Source organism: Dipodomys spectabilis, unplaced genomic scaffold (assembly GCF_019054845.1).
Source record: "Dipodomys spectabilis isolate Male_0828 unplaced genomic scaffold, ASM1905484v1 ptg000179l, whole genome shotgun sequence".
In the NCBI taxonomy this organism is placed as follows: domain Eukaryota; kingdom Metazoa; phylum Chordata; class Mammalia; order Rodentia; family Heteromyidae; genus Dipodomys; species Dipodomys spectabilis.
The window spans coordinates 13,067,460-13,084,063 of record NW_024870856.1 but is presented as its reverse complement, the minus strand read 5'-3'; the positions used below and the strand labels follow the sequence as shown (position 1 = coordinate 13,084,063).

The following is a 16,604-nucleotide window of genomic DNA, read 5'->3' as shown; positions in this document are numbered from 1 at the left end:
ATTGAACTACAACTCCACTTCTCTGTGTGTGTGTGTGTGTGTGTGTGTGCAGTTGATTGGCACGGACTTTACTAACCAGACTAGCTTTGAACTATGATCCTCAGATCTGTCTCCTGAGGGTTATAGGCATGAGCCACCGGTGCCTGGCCACCTTATTATTTACAGATGCAAACAGGTAGGGTGGGTTTTAGGTGTTGCTTTTGAGTTCCTTACATGCTGGGAGGCCCTTGGCAGTGCAGCCAATGGGATGGACAGTGTTGGTGTTAGGACAGGAGCTCTGGAGAGTTGTTTTCACTGCACTCTCTAGGGCAGGGGACCAGCACCCCAAGTAACTGTGTGGTGAGGGGACCCTGGGCAAACATGCTAGCAAGCCCCTTCCTCTGAAGTGTTCATGATGGCAAAGAATAGTCTGAACATCGTCTGTGCTCTTCCACAGTCCTTACCTAGAAAGCATCCCTGCTACGCTACCTCTCCACCTCTCTTCCCCAGCCTTGTCCTCTTCTGTCTCTTGGTTTCCTCCTTGTGTAGAGGCCAGTGGCGCCCTGTGTCTGTAACTATAATGCGTGCTGGGCCTGCTCCCAGTGTCTCGGCCATGTGGTCCCAGCAGGTCTGGTTCTCAGGTCTCTAGGGCCACAGCCCTATCATCCCTCCCCCTCAGGCCAGTCAGCCTGTGCATGGATGCGCACATCACCATCTAGTGGCATCCGAGGTCCATTGTCTTCACACCACCATCTTCCCTCAGACCAGGAGCTGCTCCAAAGGCTTTATTTATTGACGTGATGCAGCCAGCTAGACATGTTGTGTCCTTTCAGCCAGCGGTGGTACAGGTGCCAGCCCTGCCCTTCTCTCCCCTTAGAACCTCATCTGTTGCCTGTCTCCAGAGTCACAGCCTGAGTCCCCTCGGTCCAGACTCAGGGTCCTGGCCCAGGGCCCTCTACCCACCATGGGTGATCACGCCTGGGCTCTCGCTGAGCCCCTTTCTGTGAGGCAGTTCTTGTGTGATGTGTAACTTTATCTGACAAGTCCCTAGTATGACTTTTTACCTAATTTCTTCATAATAAGTTGATAAAGGGACATTTTACCTAACTTTGGATAACATTTCTAAAACTGCTATTTATGTTTGGAGGTGAATTGTTCATGAAATAAGATAATATTTTAGCTGGGCACCAGTAGCTCATGCCTGTAATCTTAGCTACTCAGGAGGCTGAGATCTGAGGATTGTGGTTTGAAGCCAGCCCCTAGAGTACAAACCCCAGGACTGGCAAAAAAAAAAAAAAAAGAAAAAGAAAATACTTTTCCTGGATCTTTTTTTTTTTTTTTGGTCGGTTGTGGGTCTTGAACTCTGGGCCTAGGTGTTGTCCGTGAGCTCTTCAGCTCAAGGCTAGTGCTCTACCATTTGAGCCACAGTGCCACTTCTGGTTTTCTGGTGGTTAATTGGAGATAAGAGTCTCACAAACTTTCCTTCCGGGGCTGGCTTTGAACCACTAGTATTACAGGCGTGAGCCACAGGCACCCGGCTTTTCCTGGATCTTATAGCCACACTTCAACATCTTTATGGCCCACTACTGAACCATAGTTCAAAGTCTCATACAAAATTATTTTTAACACCCATTTAAGACAACTTCCTGTTCCCCCACTCCTGTGGACCATGTCGGGGTTTATGGCTGAAGCCCCCCAGTCTGGTGGTGGGACGGGCTGCTGGGCAGGTGGTCAGCCTGGTGCTGGAGGCCGCTGTGTAGCTCCCTTTGCTAATGCTGCTGATGTGGTTGCAGATACAAAGATGAGGCCCAGCTGTACAAAGAAGAGCACCTGAGGAACCGGCAGCAGCCACACTGCTACGTGCAATACATGGTCGCCATCATCAACAACTGTCAGACCTTCAAGTGAGTGTGTGGGGTCACGGAGTGCAGACAGCAGGCAGCTGCCCCCTGACCCTGAGCTGTTCTTTTGCAGAGAATCTATCATCAGTTTGAAAAGAAAGTACTTAAAAAATGAAGCCGAGGAGGGTGTTTGTCTGAGCCAGCCAAGCATGGATGGGCTTCTGGATGCCATCGCCAAGGAGGGCTGCAGCAGCCTGCTGGAGGAGGTCTTTCTGGACTTGGAGGTGGGCCCGGCTCCCTTTAGAGCCCTGGAGCTGTGCACTGGGGAGCTGAGCCTGAGCCTCTCAGCCTGCCCGTTAGAGTGCCCTGTCCCCTGCCTCGGGTTGACCTGTGCTGAGCTGTGTCCTCAGGTCTGTTAAGCCAGGGCCAGAGGGCCTCTGCCTATTTTGCATGACATAGAGCCTGGGAGAGGCTCCAAGGCCATGTTAGGCACTCATCTGTGTGGTGGGGAGCATGAACCCATCACAGTGCCCACAGAGGATAAAGACAACCCTTCACACATGCAGAAATCATGAACGAAATGAGCTTTACTCATACCAAAGGCATACATACTCCAGAATAGAGTTCCGCTTCAGGATTTGGAGATGGGTTGGCACTGTCTAGATGCATTGGCCGAAGCCACCATATGTTTAAAAAAAAAAAAAAAAAGTAAAGCCATGGTCATCTCATGGGCTTGTTCAAAAGGAAACACTTTGGAAGTGAAGGCTGTGCTTGCTTGTTAAGAGTGGAAAGGTGGGGCTGTCCATGCCACAGAAGCATCATGCCTGAACCTCTCTCCAAAATGGTTACGAGAAGGGGTTGCTTGCAGTTATCAAAAAATAGTATAAAAAATTAAACAAAGGCACGAATGACCTCCACTTGGGAAAAGAAAGATCAGTGTCTGACCATGAAGCAGAGTGCCCAGTCCACTGGTCACCAGAGAAGCACCTATTAATGCTTTTTCTTTTTTGTCGGTCATGGGGCTTGAACTCTGGGGCCTGGGCGCTGTCTCTCAGCTCTTCAGCTCAAAAGAGTGCTCTACCACTTGAGCCACAGAGCCACTTCTGGTTTTCTGAGTGGTTTATTGGAGATAAGAGTCTCATAAACTTTCCTGCCTGGTCTGGCTTTGAACCACGATCCTCAGATCTCAGCCTCCTGAATAGCTAGGGTTACAGGCGTGAGCCACTGGTGCCCAACCTGCTGTTACCTTTTTGTGTGTGTGTGCCTGGCTGCATTCAGGGCCTGAGTGCTGTCCCTTAGCTTTTTCATTCTACCAATTGAGACATAGTTCCTCTTCTGGCTTTTTGGTTGTTACTGGAGGTAAGAGTCTGATAGACTTTTCTGCCTGGGCTGGCTTCATACTTCGATTTTCAGATCTCAACCCCTTCAATAGCTGGAATTACAGGCATTGAGCCACCAGTGCTCACACACTGGTGTTACTTTTTACTTAGCAGACTTGCTTGATCTGGTTCTGAGGTTTGTTTCTGTGGTGCTGGAGATTGAACCCAGAACTTTGTCTGCTTGGAACCCACAGCCGCAGCCTGATGATGGCTACATTGTGTACACATAACCCTGAGCATCAGAAGTTGCTTGTGGAGAATCTGTCTTCTCATTGCTTGTATTCTATTTAGAGCTAACTATCTAGTCAGGAAGTACTTACTGGAGTTTTCATTTACATACTTGGTGAGTGAGGGATTCCACTTTTAAGAAATCTCATATGAAAAAAAAATATTTTTATTGCACTGCTATTTATAATTGTAAACTGTGAAAAATATTTAAATGTCCCAGTGCTCAGAATTGGGTAAATAAATTATGGAATAGTCGTATAACACATATGTATAGCTATCAAAGGTAAAGATTTGCGTCATCATTTGTGACGCTCCTCACAAGGGTTGTATAAGGCAGTTGAGCTCTCTTGTAGTAGAATTGTTACAATCAGAGTCAGATCAAAAGCCACTCTCCCCCCCAGGAGGTTGTGATTTCTGCACGTTGTATAAGGTGGCAGTTTCCATGATCTTGTGCTTTTCAGCAACATCTAAATGAGCTGATGACAAAGAAGTGGCTACTCGGGTCAAATGCTGTGGACATCATCTGTGTCACTGTGGAGGACTACTTCAATGATTTCGCTAAAATCAAAAAGCCATATAAAAAGGTGAGCATGTGGGCTAAACTATCTCCTTTCTGGTTTATTTTATTTATATATTATTTTGTTGGTGGTGGTAGTGGTAGGGCTTGAATTCAAGCCCTGGGCACTGTCCCTGAGCCTCTTTGTGCTCAAGGCTAGCATGTTACCATTTGAGCCACGGCACCACTTCCGGTTTTTGAGTGGATGGAGGTAAGAGTCGTGGGAACTCTTTTGCCTGGGTTGGCTTCAAACCGCAATCTTCGGATCTTAGACTCCTGAGTAGCTAGGATTGCAGGCGTGAGCCACTGGCACCCGGCAACTGCCAGGGGAGGCAGGTGGTCAAAAGGAGGTCAGGTGGTAGGCTTGAGTGAAGATGAGTATTCACCGATAGTGGCTGCTACCTTACTTTTCCCAGAAGAGGCCAGGGGTGGCCTGATTGGGTCTTGGAGGCTGTCTGGAGCTCAGTGAGAGATGAGAGTCAGGTCCCCCCCACCGGCTTTGTGGGTCTCCATTTGCAAGCCTTTGCAAGTTCCTTGTCCAGATTTCCCTTGTCTCCACTGCTGCTGACATCATTGCTTTTTAGGACTGCTTGTTTCTGGTTGATAGACAGTAGTTTGATGGATGGTGCCGTGTTCTGGCAGTCCTTTGGAGGCTGGTCTGGATGGTGGTTGTACTTGCAAATTGTGATGTGTGTGCTTTCTCCATGTCTGGTCTTCCCATCTAGCTCCTTATTTTAAGAAAATCTGTCTCTCTGCCTTTAAAGGTGATGCCTACTGGGAAGGCCTACTGGCCTTTCACAGCTGAGAGGTTTCTGTGGGAGGTCTGTGGGGGCCTTAAAACCCTATCTCTGGTCAGTTTTCAGGGTGGCCAGGATGTATTTACAACTGGCACAAGGACAGCCCTGGCTGTTGTAGCACTGGTCCTCACCAGAGCAGGAACCTGAGACGGCTTAACAGGACTGTTGGTTGGTTCAGACGTGTATTCTCAAGGTCCAGGGACCTCATGATGCCAGTCCTTGGGTACCTGAGGCCTGGCACGGTGTGGTGTGGTTGTCACCTCTGGACTGATGGCTTCTGGGGAGGGCTCCACCACGCTGTGTACTGGGGATGAGTCACTTGTGTGCAGTTATATTTTTATTTCTAGAAACTGTAGTTGTGGGCTGGGAAGGTGGCTCAGTGGTAGAGCGCTTGCCTTGCATGCATGAGGCCCTGGGTTCGATTCCTCAGCACCACATAAGCAGGAAAAGCCGGAAGTGTTGCTGTGGCTCAAATCGTAGAGCACTTGCCTTGAGGTGAAGAGCTGGGGGACAGCATCCAGGCCCAGAATTCAGACCCCATGACCAGCAAAAAGAAAAAAAAAGAAATGGTAGTTGATTGTTCTGGTCAGCTGTTGCACACACAGGTAGCAGTTTCTGTGTGTTGTACACAGCACAATTTGGCCCACAGGGCTGACCTCCTTGGTCCTCTTGGAGCTTTGTGCCTTTGCCAGCCTGACAGCCTGGCTGTGCCTAGTGGTGTACGGTGGGCGGGGGGGGGGGGGGGGGGGGGGAGGTGGAGTCTCTTTTTGCATAAGGGTAGATTAGCTCATGAGGGTATTTAACTCACTCCTGGAGAGCAGACTGGAGCTGCCTGCGCACAGAGCCTAGTACCACTGCCAGCCATGCTTGAAAAGATGACATTCACTCCATCCGCCCATATTGGCTTCCAGTTCTTTCCCTTGCCCTGTTAATACCCTTCTCATTTGGGGTTTTCCTTCTCATTTGGATCCTTCTTGAGTCTTATCCAGATATTTGGATCCACAATTCCTCTTTTCACTGGCCTGAGACCATCTCTAGAGGAGGCTTGGCTATGGGCTTCACAGAGATCTAAGGCTGGAGTTCACCTGGCTTAAGTTTTCCTTTTTTTTTTTTCTTTTTTTTTTAATTTTATTTTATTTTATTTGAGAACATACTGTACAGAGGGGTTACAATTACATGGGCAGGATAATGCATACATTTCTTACCAAGCATTGCAGCCTCCTCCTTTGTTTACCCTTCACCTCCTTTCCCAGCCTCCCCCCTCCCCCCCACCCAATCATACCCCCCCCCCCCCCCCCGACATTGTAAAGCTGGTTTTGACATGACATTTTGTACTTCTCATTGTTGCAACAGGTCCACCTGAATCCTTAAACGACTTGTTTGTCCCCGTCTCCTCCACATGTTATACTGACATCAAATATAGTGAAAGCAGGGGTTACACTGTGGGGGAGGGACATACAAAGCAACAAAGAAATAATCTTATAAATGCGTTAGAAACACATGCATGAAAGAAACAAAAACATTAAAATACATATTTGAGGGTTCGTTTTCCTAACATCACATTATCTGACTTTTTCCGCTTGACTCATACCTATACTAGATATTACAAATAAGGGAAACCATGGGACCTATGTTTCTTTGGGCCTGGCTTACTTCACTTAATATAATTTTTTCCAAGCCTTTCCATTTCCTAACAAATGGGGAAATGTCATTCTTTCTGATGGAGGCATAGAATTCCATTGTGTATATATACCACATTTTCTTGATCCATTCATCTACTGAGGGGCATCTGGGTTGGTTCCATATCTTAGCTATGGTAAATAATGCTGCAATAAACATAGTTGTGCTGGTAGCTTTAGTGTGGTCTTGTTTGTAAACATTTGGGTAAATGCCCAAAAGTGGGATTGCTGGGTCATAGGGGAGTTCTATGTGAAGTCTTTTGAGGAACCTCCATACTGCTTTCCAAAGTGGTTGAACAAGTTTACATTCCCACCAACAATGAAGTAAGGTTCCTTTCTGTCCACATCCCCTCCAGCATCTGTTGTTGTTAGAGTTCTTGATTTTTGCTGTTCTAACTGGAGTGAGGTGATATCTCAATGTTGTTTTGATTTGCATTTCTTTTATGGCTAGGGAGGTTGAGCATTTCTTCATGTGTCTATTGGCCATCCTTCTTTCTTCTTCAGAGAAGCTTCTCTTTAAGTCTTTCCCCCACTTACTTATTGGGCAGTTGTTTCTTTGAGGATTTGTTGTTGGGTGGTTTAATTTTTTGAGTTCCAAGTATATTTTAGATATGAGACCCTTGTCCGTTGTATGGCTAGTAAAGATCTTCTCCCAGTCCGTGGGCTTTCTATTGATCTTGCTAGCTATGTCATTTGCCCTGCAGAAGCTCTGCAACCTTATACAATCCCATTTGTCCAACCTTTCTTTGATTTGTTGTGTTTCCGGGTCTCTATTCAGAAAATTTCGGCCTGAGCCAAGGAGGCCCAGGGTTTCTCCTATTCCATCCTGTAATGTTTTCAGAGTGTCTGCTTTGAGTTCAAGGTCTTTGATCCATTTGGAGTTGATTCTGGTGCAGGGTGATATATAAGGATCTAGCTTTAGTTTTCTACATGTAGTTAACCAGTTTTGCCAGCACCATTTACTGAAGAGGCTGTCTGTCTTCCATTCTATTGTTTTAGCTCCCTTATCGAAGATTAGATGGCTATAGGTCTGTGGGTTCATTTCTGGGTTTTCAATTCTATTCCGTTGGTCCTGAGGTCTGTTCTTATGCCAATACCAAGCTGTTTTGATTACTATGGCTTTATAGTAGAGTTTGAAATTTGGTATTGATATTCCTCCAGCAGTGTTCTTTCCGTTGAGGAGCGTTTTTGCTATTCGGGGTCTTTTATTGTTCCATATGAATTTTTGGATTGCCTCTTCTATTTCCTTGAAGAATGAGGGTGGAATTTTGATAGGTATTGCGTTGAATTTGTAGATAGCCTTGGGAAGTATTGCCATTTTCACGATGTTAATCTTTCCAATCCAGGAGCATGGGAGGTTTTGCCATTTTTTAAGTTCTGCGTTGATTTCCTTTTTCAAGATTTTAAAGTTTTCATCATAGAGGTCCTTCACTTCTTTAGTTAAGTTAATTCCTAGGTATTTTATTTTTTGTGGGGCTATTACAAATGGAGTTGCTTTCCTAATTTCAGCCACACTTTTCTCATTGTTGGCATACAGAAAAGCCATTGATTTTGGGGGGTTAATTTTATAACCTGCTACTTTGCCAAAGTTTTGAATCAGCTTGAGTAATTTGGGAGTGGAGTCTATGGGATTCTTTAAATACAAGATCATGTCATCTGCAAAGAGGGAGAGTTTTATTTCTTCTTTCCCTATTTGGATCCCCTTTATGTCTGCATCTTGTCTTATTGCTGTAGCTAGGCATTCTAATACTAGATTGAAGAGAAGTGGAGAGAGTGGGCATCCTTGTCTTGTTCCTGAGTTAAGAGGAAATGGCTTTAGTTTTTCACCATTGAGTATAATCCTGGCTGTAGGTTTGTCATATACAGCCTTTATTGTATTGAGGAATGTTCCATGGATTCCTAATTTTTCCAAAACCTTCATCATAAAGGGGTGTTGGATCTTGTCGAATGCTTTTTCTGCGTCTATTGAGATAACCATGTGGTTCTTATTCTTGCTCCTGTTGATGTGATGAATAATATTAATTGATTTGCGTATATTGAACCAGCTTTGCATCCCTGAAATGAATCCTGTTTGATCGTGGTGTATGATTTTTTGGATGAATTGTTGAAGTCGGTTGGCCAAAATTTTGTTGAGAAGTTTTGCATCAATGTTCATCAAAGAAATGGGTCTATAGTTCTCTTTCTTTGATGTGTCCCTGCCTGGTTTTGGGATGAGGGTTATGATGGCTTCATAGAATGTGTTTGGTAGTGAGCTTTCTCTTTCAATTTCATTGAAGAGTTGGAGGAGAATTGGTGTGAGCTCTGCTTTGAAGGCCTTGTAAAATTCCGCTGTAAAACCATCTGGTCCTGGACTTTTCTTAGCTGGGAGGTCTCTTATTGCTGTTTCTATTTCAATGCTTGATATGGGCCTGTTAAGATAGTTTAACTTATCTTGGTTTAGTTTTGGCATGTCAATATTTGCTAGGAAGAGGTCCATTTCTGTCAAGTTCTCAAACTTACTAGCATAAAGTTTTGAGAAGTATTCCCTTATAATGTTCTGAATCTTGGTTGTTTCCGTGGTGATGTTTCCATTCTCATCTCTGAGTTTATTAATTTGGGTGTGTTCTCTTCTTTTTCTGATAAGATTTGCTAAGGGTCTGTCAATTTTGTTAAGTTTTTCGAAGAACCAACTCTTTGTTTTGTTGATTCTTTCTATAGTTTTTTTGGATTCTAATTCATTTAATTCTGATTTAATTTTGATTATTTCTTTCCGTCTACTGGATTGGGGTTTATCTTGCTGCTCTTTTTCAAGGAGGTTTAGATGTGTCATTAAATTGTTAGTTTCAGATCTCTCCAATTTGTTGATGTAGGAGCTCAGAGCTATAAACTTGCCTCTGAGTACTAAGTTTTTCTTCTGATGAGGATTGACGGAGAGGAATCTTCAGGCCTCCAGTGGAGTTGGCGGGGGCCCTGGGAAGAGCTCACATCAAGTTGGTGCTAGGCTGGCCTTGCCTCTTCCTACCAGAACACCCCTCCTAGATGACTTCCATCCTTTGGATGACTGGCACCAGCTCATGTAGGAAGCAGGTTTTCTCTGGGCTCTGAATCCTATCTGCCTTTTAGAAAAGCTCAGCACAAATGTGGGCCCCACAGGCTGTGTGTGCTCACCCTCCTGCCTGCTCTTGTGCGGTGAATCCTATTTACCGTAGTTCATAGTGACATCCCGGTGTAACACAGTTACTTTAAAATCCTGTCAACAGTGCCAATAGAATTAAGAAAGCATGTGCTCTGGGTTGACCCAGGCTTGATGAGGGCCTCCCAGCCTGCTGGAGGCTCTGCGACTGAGCGCCCTGCGTCTCTCCACAGAGGATGATGGCCGAGGCCCACCGGCGTGTGGTGGTGGAGTACCTGCGGGCCATCATGCAGAAGCGCATCTCATTCCGGAGCGCGGAGGAGCGCAAGGAAGGGGCCGAGAAGATGGTCAGGGAGGCGGAGCAGCTCCGCTTCCTGTTTCAAAAGCTGGCGTCTGTGAGTAGCAGTGTGGCCCAGAGCCTGGGCCGCTGTGTCCCACGGCTTAGATTTGGTAGCTGTCGTGGCATTTAGGCCATGCGTGGACACCAGTCACGTCACGACCAGAGTAGGGCCAATGCTGTCTGGAGGGATGTTTGAATTTCTATAAGGCTAACGTGTGGCTGCAGCTCCTGGACGTGCTTTTAGGGTGATTTCCCTCCACTCCTCGGCCCTTGTCTGTTCTGTAAGGTGCTGGTTACCACCCAACATTCTGATTCCCAGTTCTGGATATGACTAGATGCTTCTTACCATGTCTTTCCCTGGCCAATGGCCAAATCCCTGCAAGAGATTGTCTCCGTGCAGCCCGCCCTCCACCCCCCCCCCCCCCCTTGAGAATGAATCTTGAAGTGTTCATGGGGTGCCTGGCCAGATAAGGGATTTGACTGTGTTAGGATCAAGTGGGCCTCCTACTCGAGTGACAGTCAAGAGCTGCCCTTGCCCTGCCACTGTTTTCCAGGGATTTGGTGAAGATGTGGATGGACACTGCGACACGATTGTTGCCGTTGCAGAAGTTATTAAGCTCACAGACCCATCTCTGCTGTACCTAGAAGTCTCAACTCTGGTCAGCAAATACCCGGATATCAGGTAATGGCCAAACATCTTCCCACTGGAGCTGGTGTAGCAATGAGTCATTGCTGCCCCATTTGGAAGAATAGCTGTATGCAGCAGGTTAGGTTCGGCTAGGCCTGTGCACTTGCCTCGTTGCCAAGCCTGTGTCTGAGTGAGTATAGGTTGAGGGCCTGCTCTAGGTGCACAGTGAAGCTGGTTTTAAGCAAGATGGGGTAGTGGGGTGCGTCTGCGTTGATGGATGGGAGTACAGATGACCCTAAGGAGTTCCAGCCTGTGATGCTTGTGCAGACGAAAGGAAGGGAACTCACTGCCGTGTGTGGTCAGGACGTCCGTGTGTGTGTGTGTGTGTGTGTGTGTGTGTGTGTGTGTGTGTGTGTGTAAGGGAACTCATGGCCATGTGTGGTCAGGACATCCACCTGTGCAGTCTCAGGTGCTCCCAGACTTCTGACCCCTGAGCACAGGCCCAGCCTCTGAGCCCTGAGGGGCATGCTTCTCCATGGGCCGAGTGTGCTGGGCTTCCACCCTGATGATAGGAAAAGAGCTGTGATCCTGTGTCCTCCAGGGTAATCCTTGAATCCATAAGGGATTCTCCTTGATGTATTTATTTTTTTGGTAGTCCTGGGATGGCGTCGGGCAGGCTCTCTGCTTTCTGATAGTCCCTGCCCCTAAGCACGTGATCTTTTTTCACCATTCTAAAAAGTTTTAAGACTGGTATTTAGAAAGTCTTTTGTTCTTTTTTTTTTTTTTTCAGATAAGGGGTAGGTTTATTCAGTAGACCTGCTGGGAGAGAGCTGGGAAAGAGAGCTGGGAAAAAGAGAGAGGTGGGAAAGAGAGAGAAAACAGCTAGAAAAGAGAAGAGAGCTGGGAAAGAGAGAAAGCTGGGGAAAAGAGAGAAAAGAGCTAGAAAAGAGCAGAGAGAGAAGTCTTTTGTTCTTAAGGGTAGAAAAAGAAGCCTCAGAAAGATGAAGCCTTGGGCTTCTCTGAGGAGGAAGCAGTGCCCTTTGCAGTTCTCAGCACCTGGCCCCGTGGGTGTGGCGGTGACACGGGTGTGGGGTGATGGGCCCGTGGAGCAGGGCTCGGCTGACGTTGTTCTCCTGCAGAGATGATCACATTGGCGCACTGCTGGCTGTGCGGGGAGACGCCAGCCGGGACATGAAGCAGACGATCATGGAGACACTGGAGCAAGGCCCCGCGCAGGCAAGCCCCAGCTATGTGCCCATCTTCAAAGAGATCGTCGTGCCCAGTCTGAATGTGGCAAAGCTCCTGAAGTAGCTTTGTCATGCAGCTCATGTCTCATCTCAGAAGTGCATTAAAGAAAGTCACTCTCTAGGAACCCTGTTTGGGGTTAGTCATGTGTGCAAACTGTGGGTAGCACAAGGTACTGTAGTGGGCAGTGACGGGGGAGGGGAGTGGTCCGGTGGGTTTTCTCACCCTGTTGTGAAAGTGCTTGTGAACACTTTTTTCTTTTTTGAGTCAACAGTTGTGAGGCTTGAACTCAGGCCTGGGCGCTGTCCCTAAGCTGCTCTTATGCTCAAGGCTAGTGCTCTAACACTTTGAGGCACAGTTCCACTTGAGATTTTTGAGTGGTTAATTGGAGATCAGAATCTCACAGGGACTTTTCTGCCCAGGCTGGCTTAAAACCTAGCTCTTAGACTCCTGAGTAGCTAGGATCCCAGCCTCCACCCGTGCAGGCTTGTGAAGACTTTTAAGCTGTGAAACCCATCTCAGTTGCTTGCTAGGTTGTTACCGTTGTTGCGACAGCCTTTGATCTTCCCATTCAGGCCTTTCTCTGCCTCTCTGCTTGATTTGATTTGCACATTTTAGAACTCTGCCAAGTGATTTCTTGTTGCTTGTGGTGGTGCCATGGTGTGATGCTGCTGTGCCCGGAAGCAAGCGGCAGGAGGTTGTGAGCTCCACGGCTCATCCACTTGTGTTTCCTGCTGGCTGCTCCTGTACCAGTTCCTCAGTTCTCTCAATAAAGGAGAGACTCACCTGGGCCCAGTGAGCCCCACCCAGAGGAGGACCAACCAACCAGTCACACCTGGAGAACAAGAAACACGGCATACATTTCCCTATCCATGTGTCATGCTCTTTTCCAATACAGAGTCCCCTAAACTGTCTTTCCCTAATTCAGCTGTCCTTCATGGGGTCTGCCTTCAACAGTGCCATAGTTTTGTACAGTAATCATTCATTTTAGGCTAATTAAGAGTGTTACACCAGGGGCTGACTATACCACAGGGTATCAGCTTCCTGCACAAGAGCTTATTCTGCCACGGGCTGGACCGGGAAAGGAAGGCTCTACTCACCACATTTGTGTCGGCTTAATCCTTCATGGAGTGAGGGAGCTGCTACTCTATAGCTAAGTTCCTTGGTGGTGGGTTTCAAAGAGTGAGGTAGTGCTTCTGGGTCACTGGTGAGTTACACAAGTGGCTACCAGATGATGCTATTCCATCTGTCTCTGCTGGCATCTAGAGACAGAGTCTCCTCTGTTGAGAAAGGGTGGCATCCTGCGCAGGTGACTGTTCCCCACAGCTTTCCTCCGGAGCTCAGGGGAGGCTGAAGGGCAGGGCTACCTCACGCAGTGCTGAACGGTGCTGCCTGGAGACGGACCTAGAGTCATAAATGTTGTGTGGCAAGGTGAGAGGAAGTCACATGGGGATATGGTGGGCGCCATGTAGGAGATGTTAGGAGACAGTTGGGGGTCCGGCCAGTGGAAGGGGCTTCCACCGCCCCTATACCTCAGACTGCTTCCAAAGTCAGTCCCCCTGCCACTCACCCAGGTGCGTTATCTGCTGTTTTCTGGCTCATTTGTTACATGCTGTGAATTGACCAGTTAGACTTTTACGTAGTGGGAATTGTACTCAGACCTAAACATTTTAAAATTTATTAAAATAAAAATGTGTCTCTGGGATACCTGGACCTCATCTCAAACCCTGGCAGGCTCTACCACACAGGCATACTCTGCCACCTGCCGTCCTCGCTGGACTTCCAGAGACCGTCCTGACCACTAGGCCCAGCTCGTCTTGCTCCGTTTGCTCCCTCAGACCTAGTGGACAACGTTGCTGTCATCAAAGACCTGGTCACCGTGCAGGTCTGAGCGATGGTGTGAGAGCTGCGTGTGAGTGAACTGGGCCTAGTGCTTCACCCGAGGGGCCGCACGTGACCTCCTCACCCTGCCTTACAGGGAACACACAACCCTCTCCTGTTACTCCTAATGCAGACCTGTGTTCCTGAGGAACTGGATTCTTCCATCCTCCTAGAAAGATCTTTCTTTTCTAACAAAGTAAGCCCAGAATGCCCTGACATGTCTTTAATAGAACCGGTCCAGAGGTGGCGGGCTGTGCCACACACCGCAGCATATGTGAGGTTGGGGTCACGGGTGCTCCAGTCCATACACTGCCTCGTCCTGTGGTTAGGTCACGGGTGCTCCAGTCCACACACCGCCTCGTCCTGTGGTTGGTTGGGAACACAGGTACTGCAGTCCATACACTGCCTCGTCCTGTGGTTGGGTCACGGGTACTCCAGTCCACACACCGCCTCGTCCTGTGGTTGGGTCACGGGTACTCCAGTCCACACACCACCTTGTCCTGTGGTTGGGGTCACGGGTGCTCCAGTCCACACACCGCCTCGTCCTGTGGTTGGTTGGGTCACGGGTGCTCCAGTCCATACACCACCTTGTCCTGTGGTTGGGGTCACGGGTGCTCCAGTCCACACACCGCCTCGTCCTGTGGTTGGTTGGGAACACAGGTACTCCAGTCCATACACTGCCTCGTCCTGTGGTTGGTTGGGAACACAGGTACTCCAGTCCATACACTGCCTCGTCCTGTGGTTGGTTGGGAACACAGGTACTCCAGTCCATACACTGCCTCGTCCTGTGGTTGGGTCACGGGTGCTCCAGTCCATACACTGCCTTGTCCTGTGGTTGGGGTCACGGGTGCTCCAGTCCATACACTGCCTCGTCCTGTGGTTGGGTCACGGGTGCTCCAGTCCATACACTGCCTCGTCCTGTGGTTGGGTCACGGGTACTGCATGCAGTCCATACACTGCCTCGTCCTGTGGTTGGGTCACGGGTACTGCATGCAGTCCATACACTGCCTCGTCCTGTGGTTGGGTCACGGGTGCTCCAGTCCATACACTGCCTCGTCCTGTGGTTGGGTCACAGGTGCTCCAGTCCATACACTGCCTTGTCCTGTGGTTGGGGTCACCGTTGCTCCAGTCCACACACTGCCTTGTCCTGTGGTTGGGTCACGGGTGCTCCAGTCCATACACTGCCTCGTTCTGTGGTTGGTTGGGGTCACGGGTACTCCAGTCCATACACTGCCTTGTCCTGTGGTTGGGTCACGGGTACTCCAGTCCATACACTGCCTTGTCCTGTGGTTGGTGGGGTCACGGGTACTCCAGTCCATACACTGCCTCGTCCTGTGGTTGGTTGGGTCATGGGTACTCCAGTCCATACACCGCCTTGTCCTGTGGTTGGGATCACGGGTGCTCGCAGTCCACACACCGCCTCGTCCTGTGGTTGGGATCACGGGTACTGCAGTCCGCACACCCACGGTTCCAGCCTAGATGGAGGTGTTGGACTTGCCTTTGCTAGGGATCAGTGTGTACAGCACACTGGACACCACAGGGCTATGGATGTGAGAAATAGCAACTTCCTGGGATTTTGTGCTCTTCAGTACTCTGGTCAGTGTCATGAGGCAAGTAATGTCCTCGGGTAGAAATGGCCCATGCATCCGCGGGGCAGTGGGGCGGCAGGCCTGAGGACGGGAGGTGGGGGGCCGGGCCTGAGGACGGGAGGTGAGGGGCCCGGCCTGAGGACGGGAGGTTTGGGGCCGGGCCTGAGGACGGGAGGTGGGGGGCCCGGCCTGAGGACGGGAGGTGAGGGCCCGGCCTGAGGACGGGAGGTGAGGGCCCGGCCTGAGGACGGGAGGTGAGGGCCCGGCCTGAGGACGGGAGGTGAGGGGCCGGGCCTGAGGACGGGAGGTGAGGGGCCCGGCCTGAGGACGGGAGGTGAGGGCCCGGCCTGAGGACGGGAGGTGAGGGCCCGGCCTGAGGACGGGAGGTTTGGGGCCGGGCCTGAGGACGGGAGGTGAGGGGCCGGGCCTGAGGACGGGAGGTGAGGGGCCCGGCCTGAGGACGGGAGGTGAGGGGCCGGGCCTGAGGACGGGAGGTTTGGGGCCCGGCCTGAGGACGGGAGGTGAGGGGCCCGGCCTGAGGACGGGAGGTTTGGGGCCCGGCCTGAGGACGGGAGGTGAGGGCCCGGCCTGAGGACGGGAGGTTTGGGGCCCGGCCTGAGGACGGGAGGTGAGGGGCCCGGCCTGAGGACGGGAGGTTTGGGGCCGGGCCTGAGGACGGGAGGTTTGGGGCCCGGCCTGAGGACGGGAGGTGAGGGGCTGGGCCTGAGGACTGGAGGTGAGGGGCTGGGCCTGAGGACAGGTGAGGCTTGTCCCCGAATCCAGGTCCATGGAGCACGGGCGCTGCACGAGGCCAAGTCTGGGCGGCCCCCATTCCGGACTGGGCTTCTGGCTGCAGTGCAGCCCGCCCCGGCTAAGGCCCTCGGGCCCACACAGGCCTCGGGGTGGGCCGCAGGGCGGGGCCGCAGGTCGGCTTGGAGTCCCGGATAGGCTTCCTCCGGTAGCCGCTTGTCTGGAGGGGCGGCCAGGGGCGCGGCCGGGGGCGTGGGGAGGCTGGGGGCGTGGCCGGGGGCGTGGGGAGGCTGGGGGCGTGGCCGGGGGGCGTGGGGAGGCTGGGGGCGTGGCCGGGGTGAAGGCGGGGGCGTGGTCGGGGCGTAGTCGGGGGCGGGGTGTGGCCGGGGCGTAGTCGGGGGCGTGGGGAGGCTGGGGGCGTGGCCGGGGCGTGGTCGGGGGCGGGGGCGCGCGTCCAGCAAACCCCAAACACCACAGCGGACCACGGCGGGAAGCCCGCCGCGGAGGGGGCGCGGTCCCGGGGTTCGGGCCCGGGCCCGGCGGCTCACAGCGGCGTCTCCTCCTGCTCCAGCGTGTGCGGGGCCAGCTCCCCGGGCGCGG

General features: G+C 50.7%; 2 protein-coding genes across 2 annotated transcripts in view; one reads left to right on the top strand and one right to left on the bottom strand.

Moving 5' to 3' along the window:
• Positions 1 to 11,911, top strand: part of Exoc3 (exocyst complex component 3) — a 34,698-nt gene extending 22,787 nt beyond the window's left edge. Inside the window, exons 8-13 of the mRNA XM_042695190.1 lie at positions 1,773 to 1,883; positions 1,954 to 2,104; positions 3,889 to 4,011; positions 9,805 to 9,966; positions 10,466 to 10,593; positions 11,679 to 11,911. Of these exons, the coding sequence (XP_042551124.1) occupies positions 1,773 to 1,883; positions 1,954 to 2,104; positions 3,889 to 4,011; positions 9,805 to 9,966; positions 10,466 to 10,593; positions 11,679 to 11,850 (847 nt within the window). The 3' untranslated portion in view covers positions 11,851 to 11,911. The remainder of the gene's footprint in view (positions 1 to 1,772; positions 1,884 to 1,953; positions 2,105 to 3,888; positions 4,012 to 9,804; positions 9,967 to 10,465; positions 10,594 to 11,678) is intronic.
• A 1,522-nt stretch (positions 11,912 to 13,433) lies between these two features.
• On the bottom strand, positions 13,434 to 16,215 carry LOC122121017 (extensin-like). The gene is made up of 2 exons (XM_042695246.1): positions 14,253 to 16,215; positions 13,434 to 14,159 (listed from the first exon to the last, which is right to left on the bottom strand). The coding sequence occupies exon 1, from the start codon at positions 16,041 to 16,043 to the stop codon at positions 15,141 to 15,143; it is 903 nt and encodes a 300-aa protein (XP_042551180.1). The 5' UTR covers positions 16,044 to 16,215; the 3' UTR covers positions 13,434 to 14,159; positions 14,253 to 15,140.
• Between the last annotated feature and the right edge of the window lie 389 nt (positions 16,216 to 16,604).

What these genes read in the sequence shown, in the direction of transcription:
- LOC122121017 (XM_042695246.1), bottom strand. Translation starts at nt 16,043, where the DNA reads ATGGACCTGGATTCGGGGACAAGCCTCACCTGTCCTCAGGCCCAGCCC.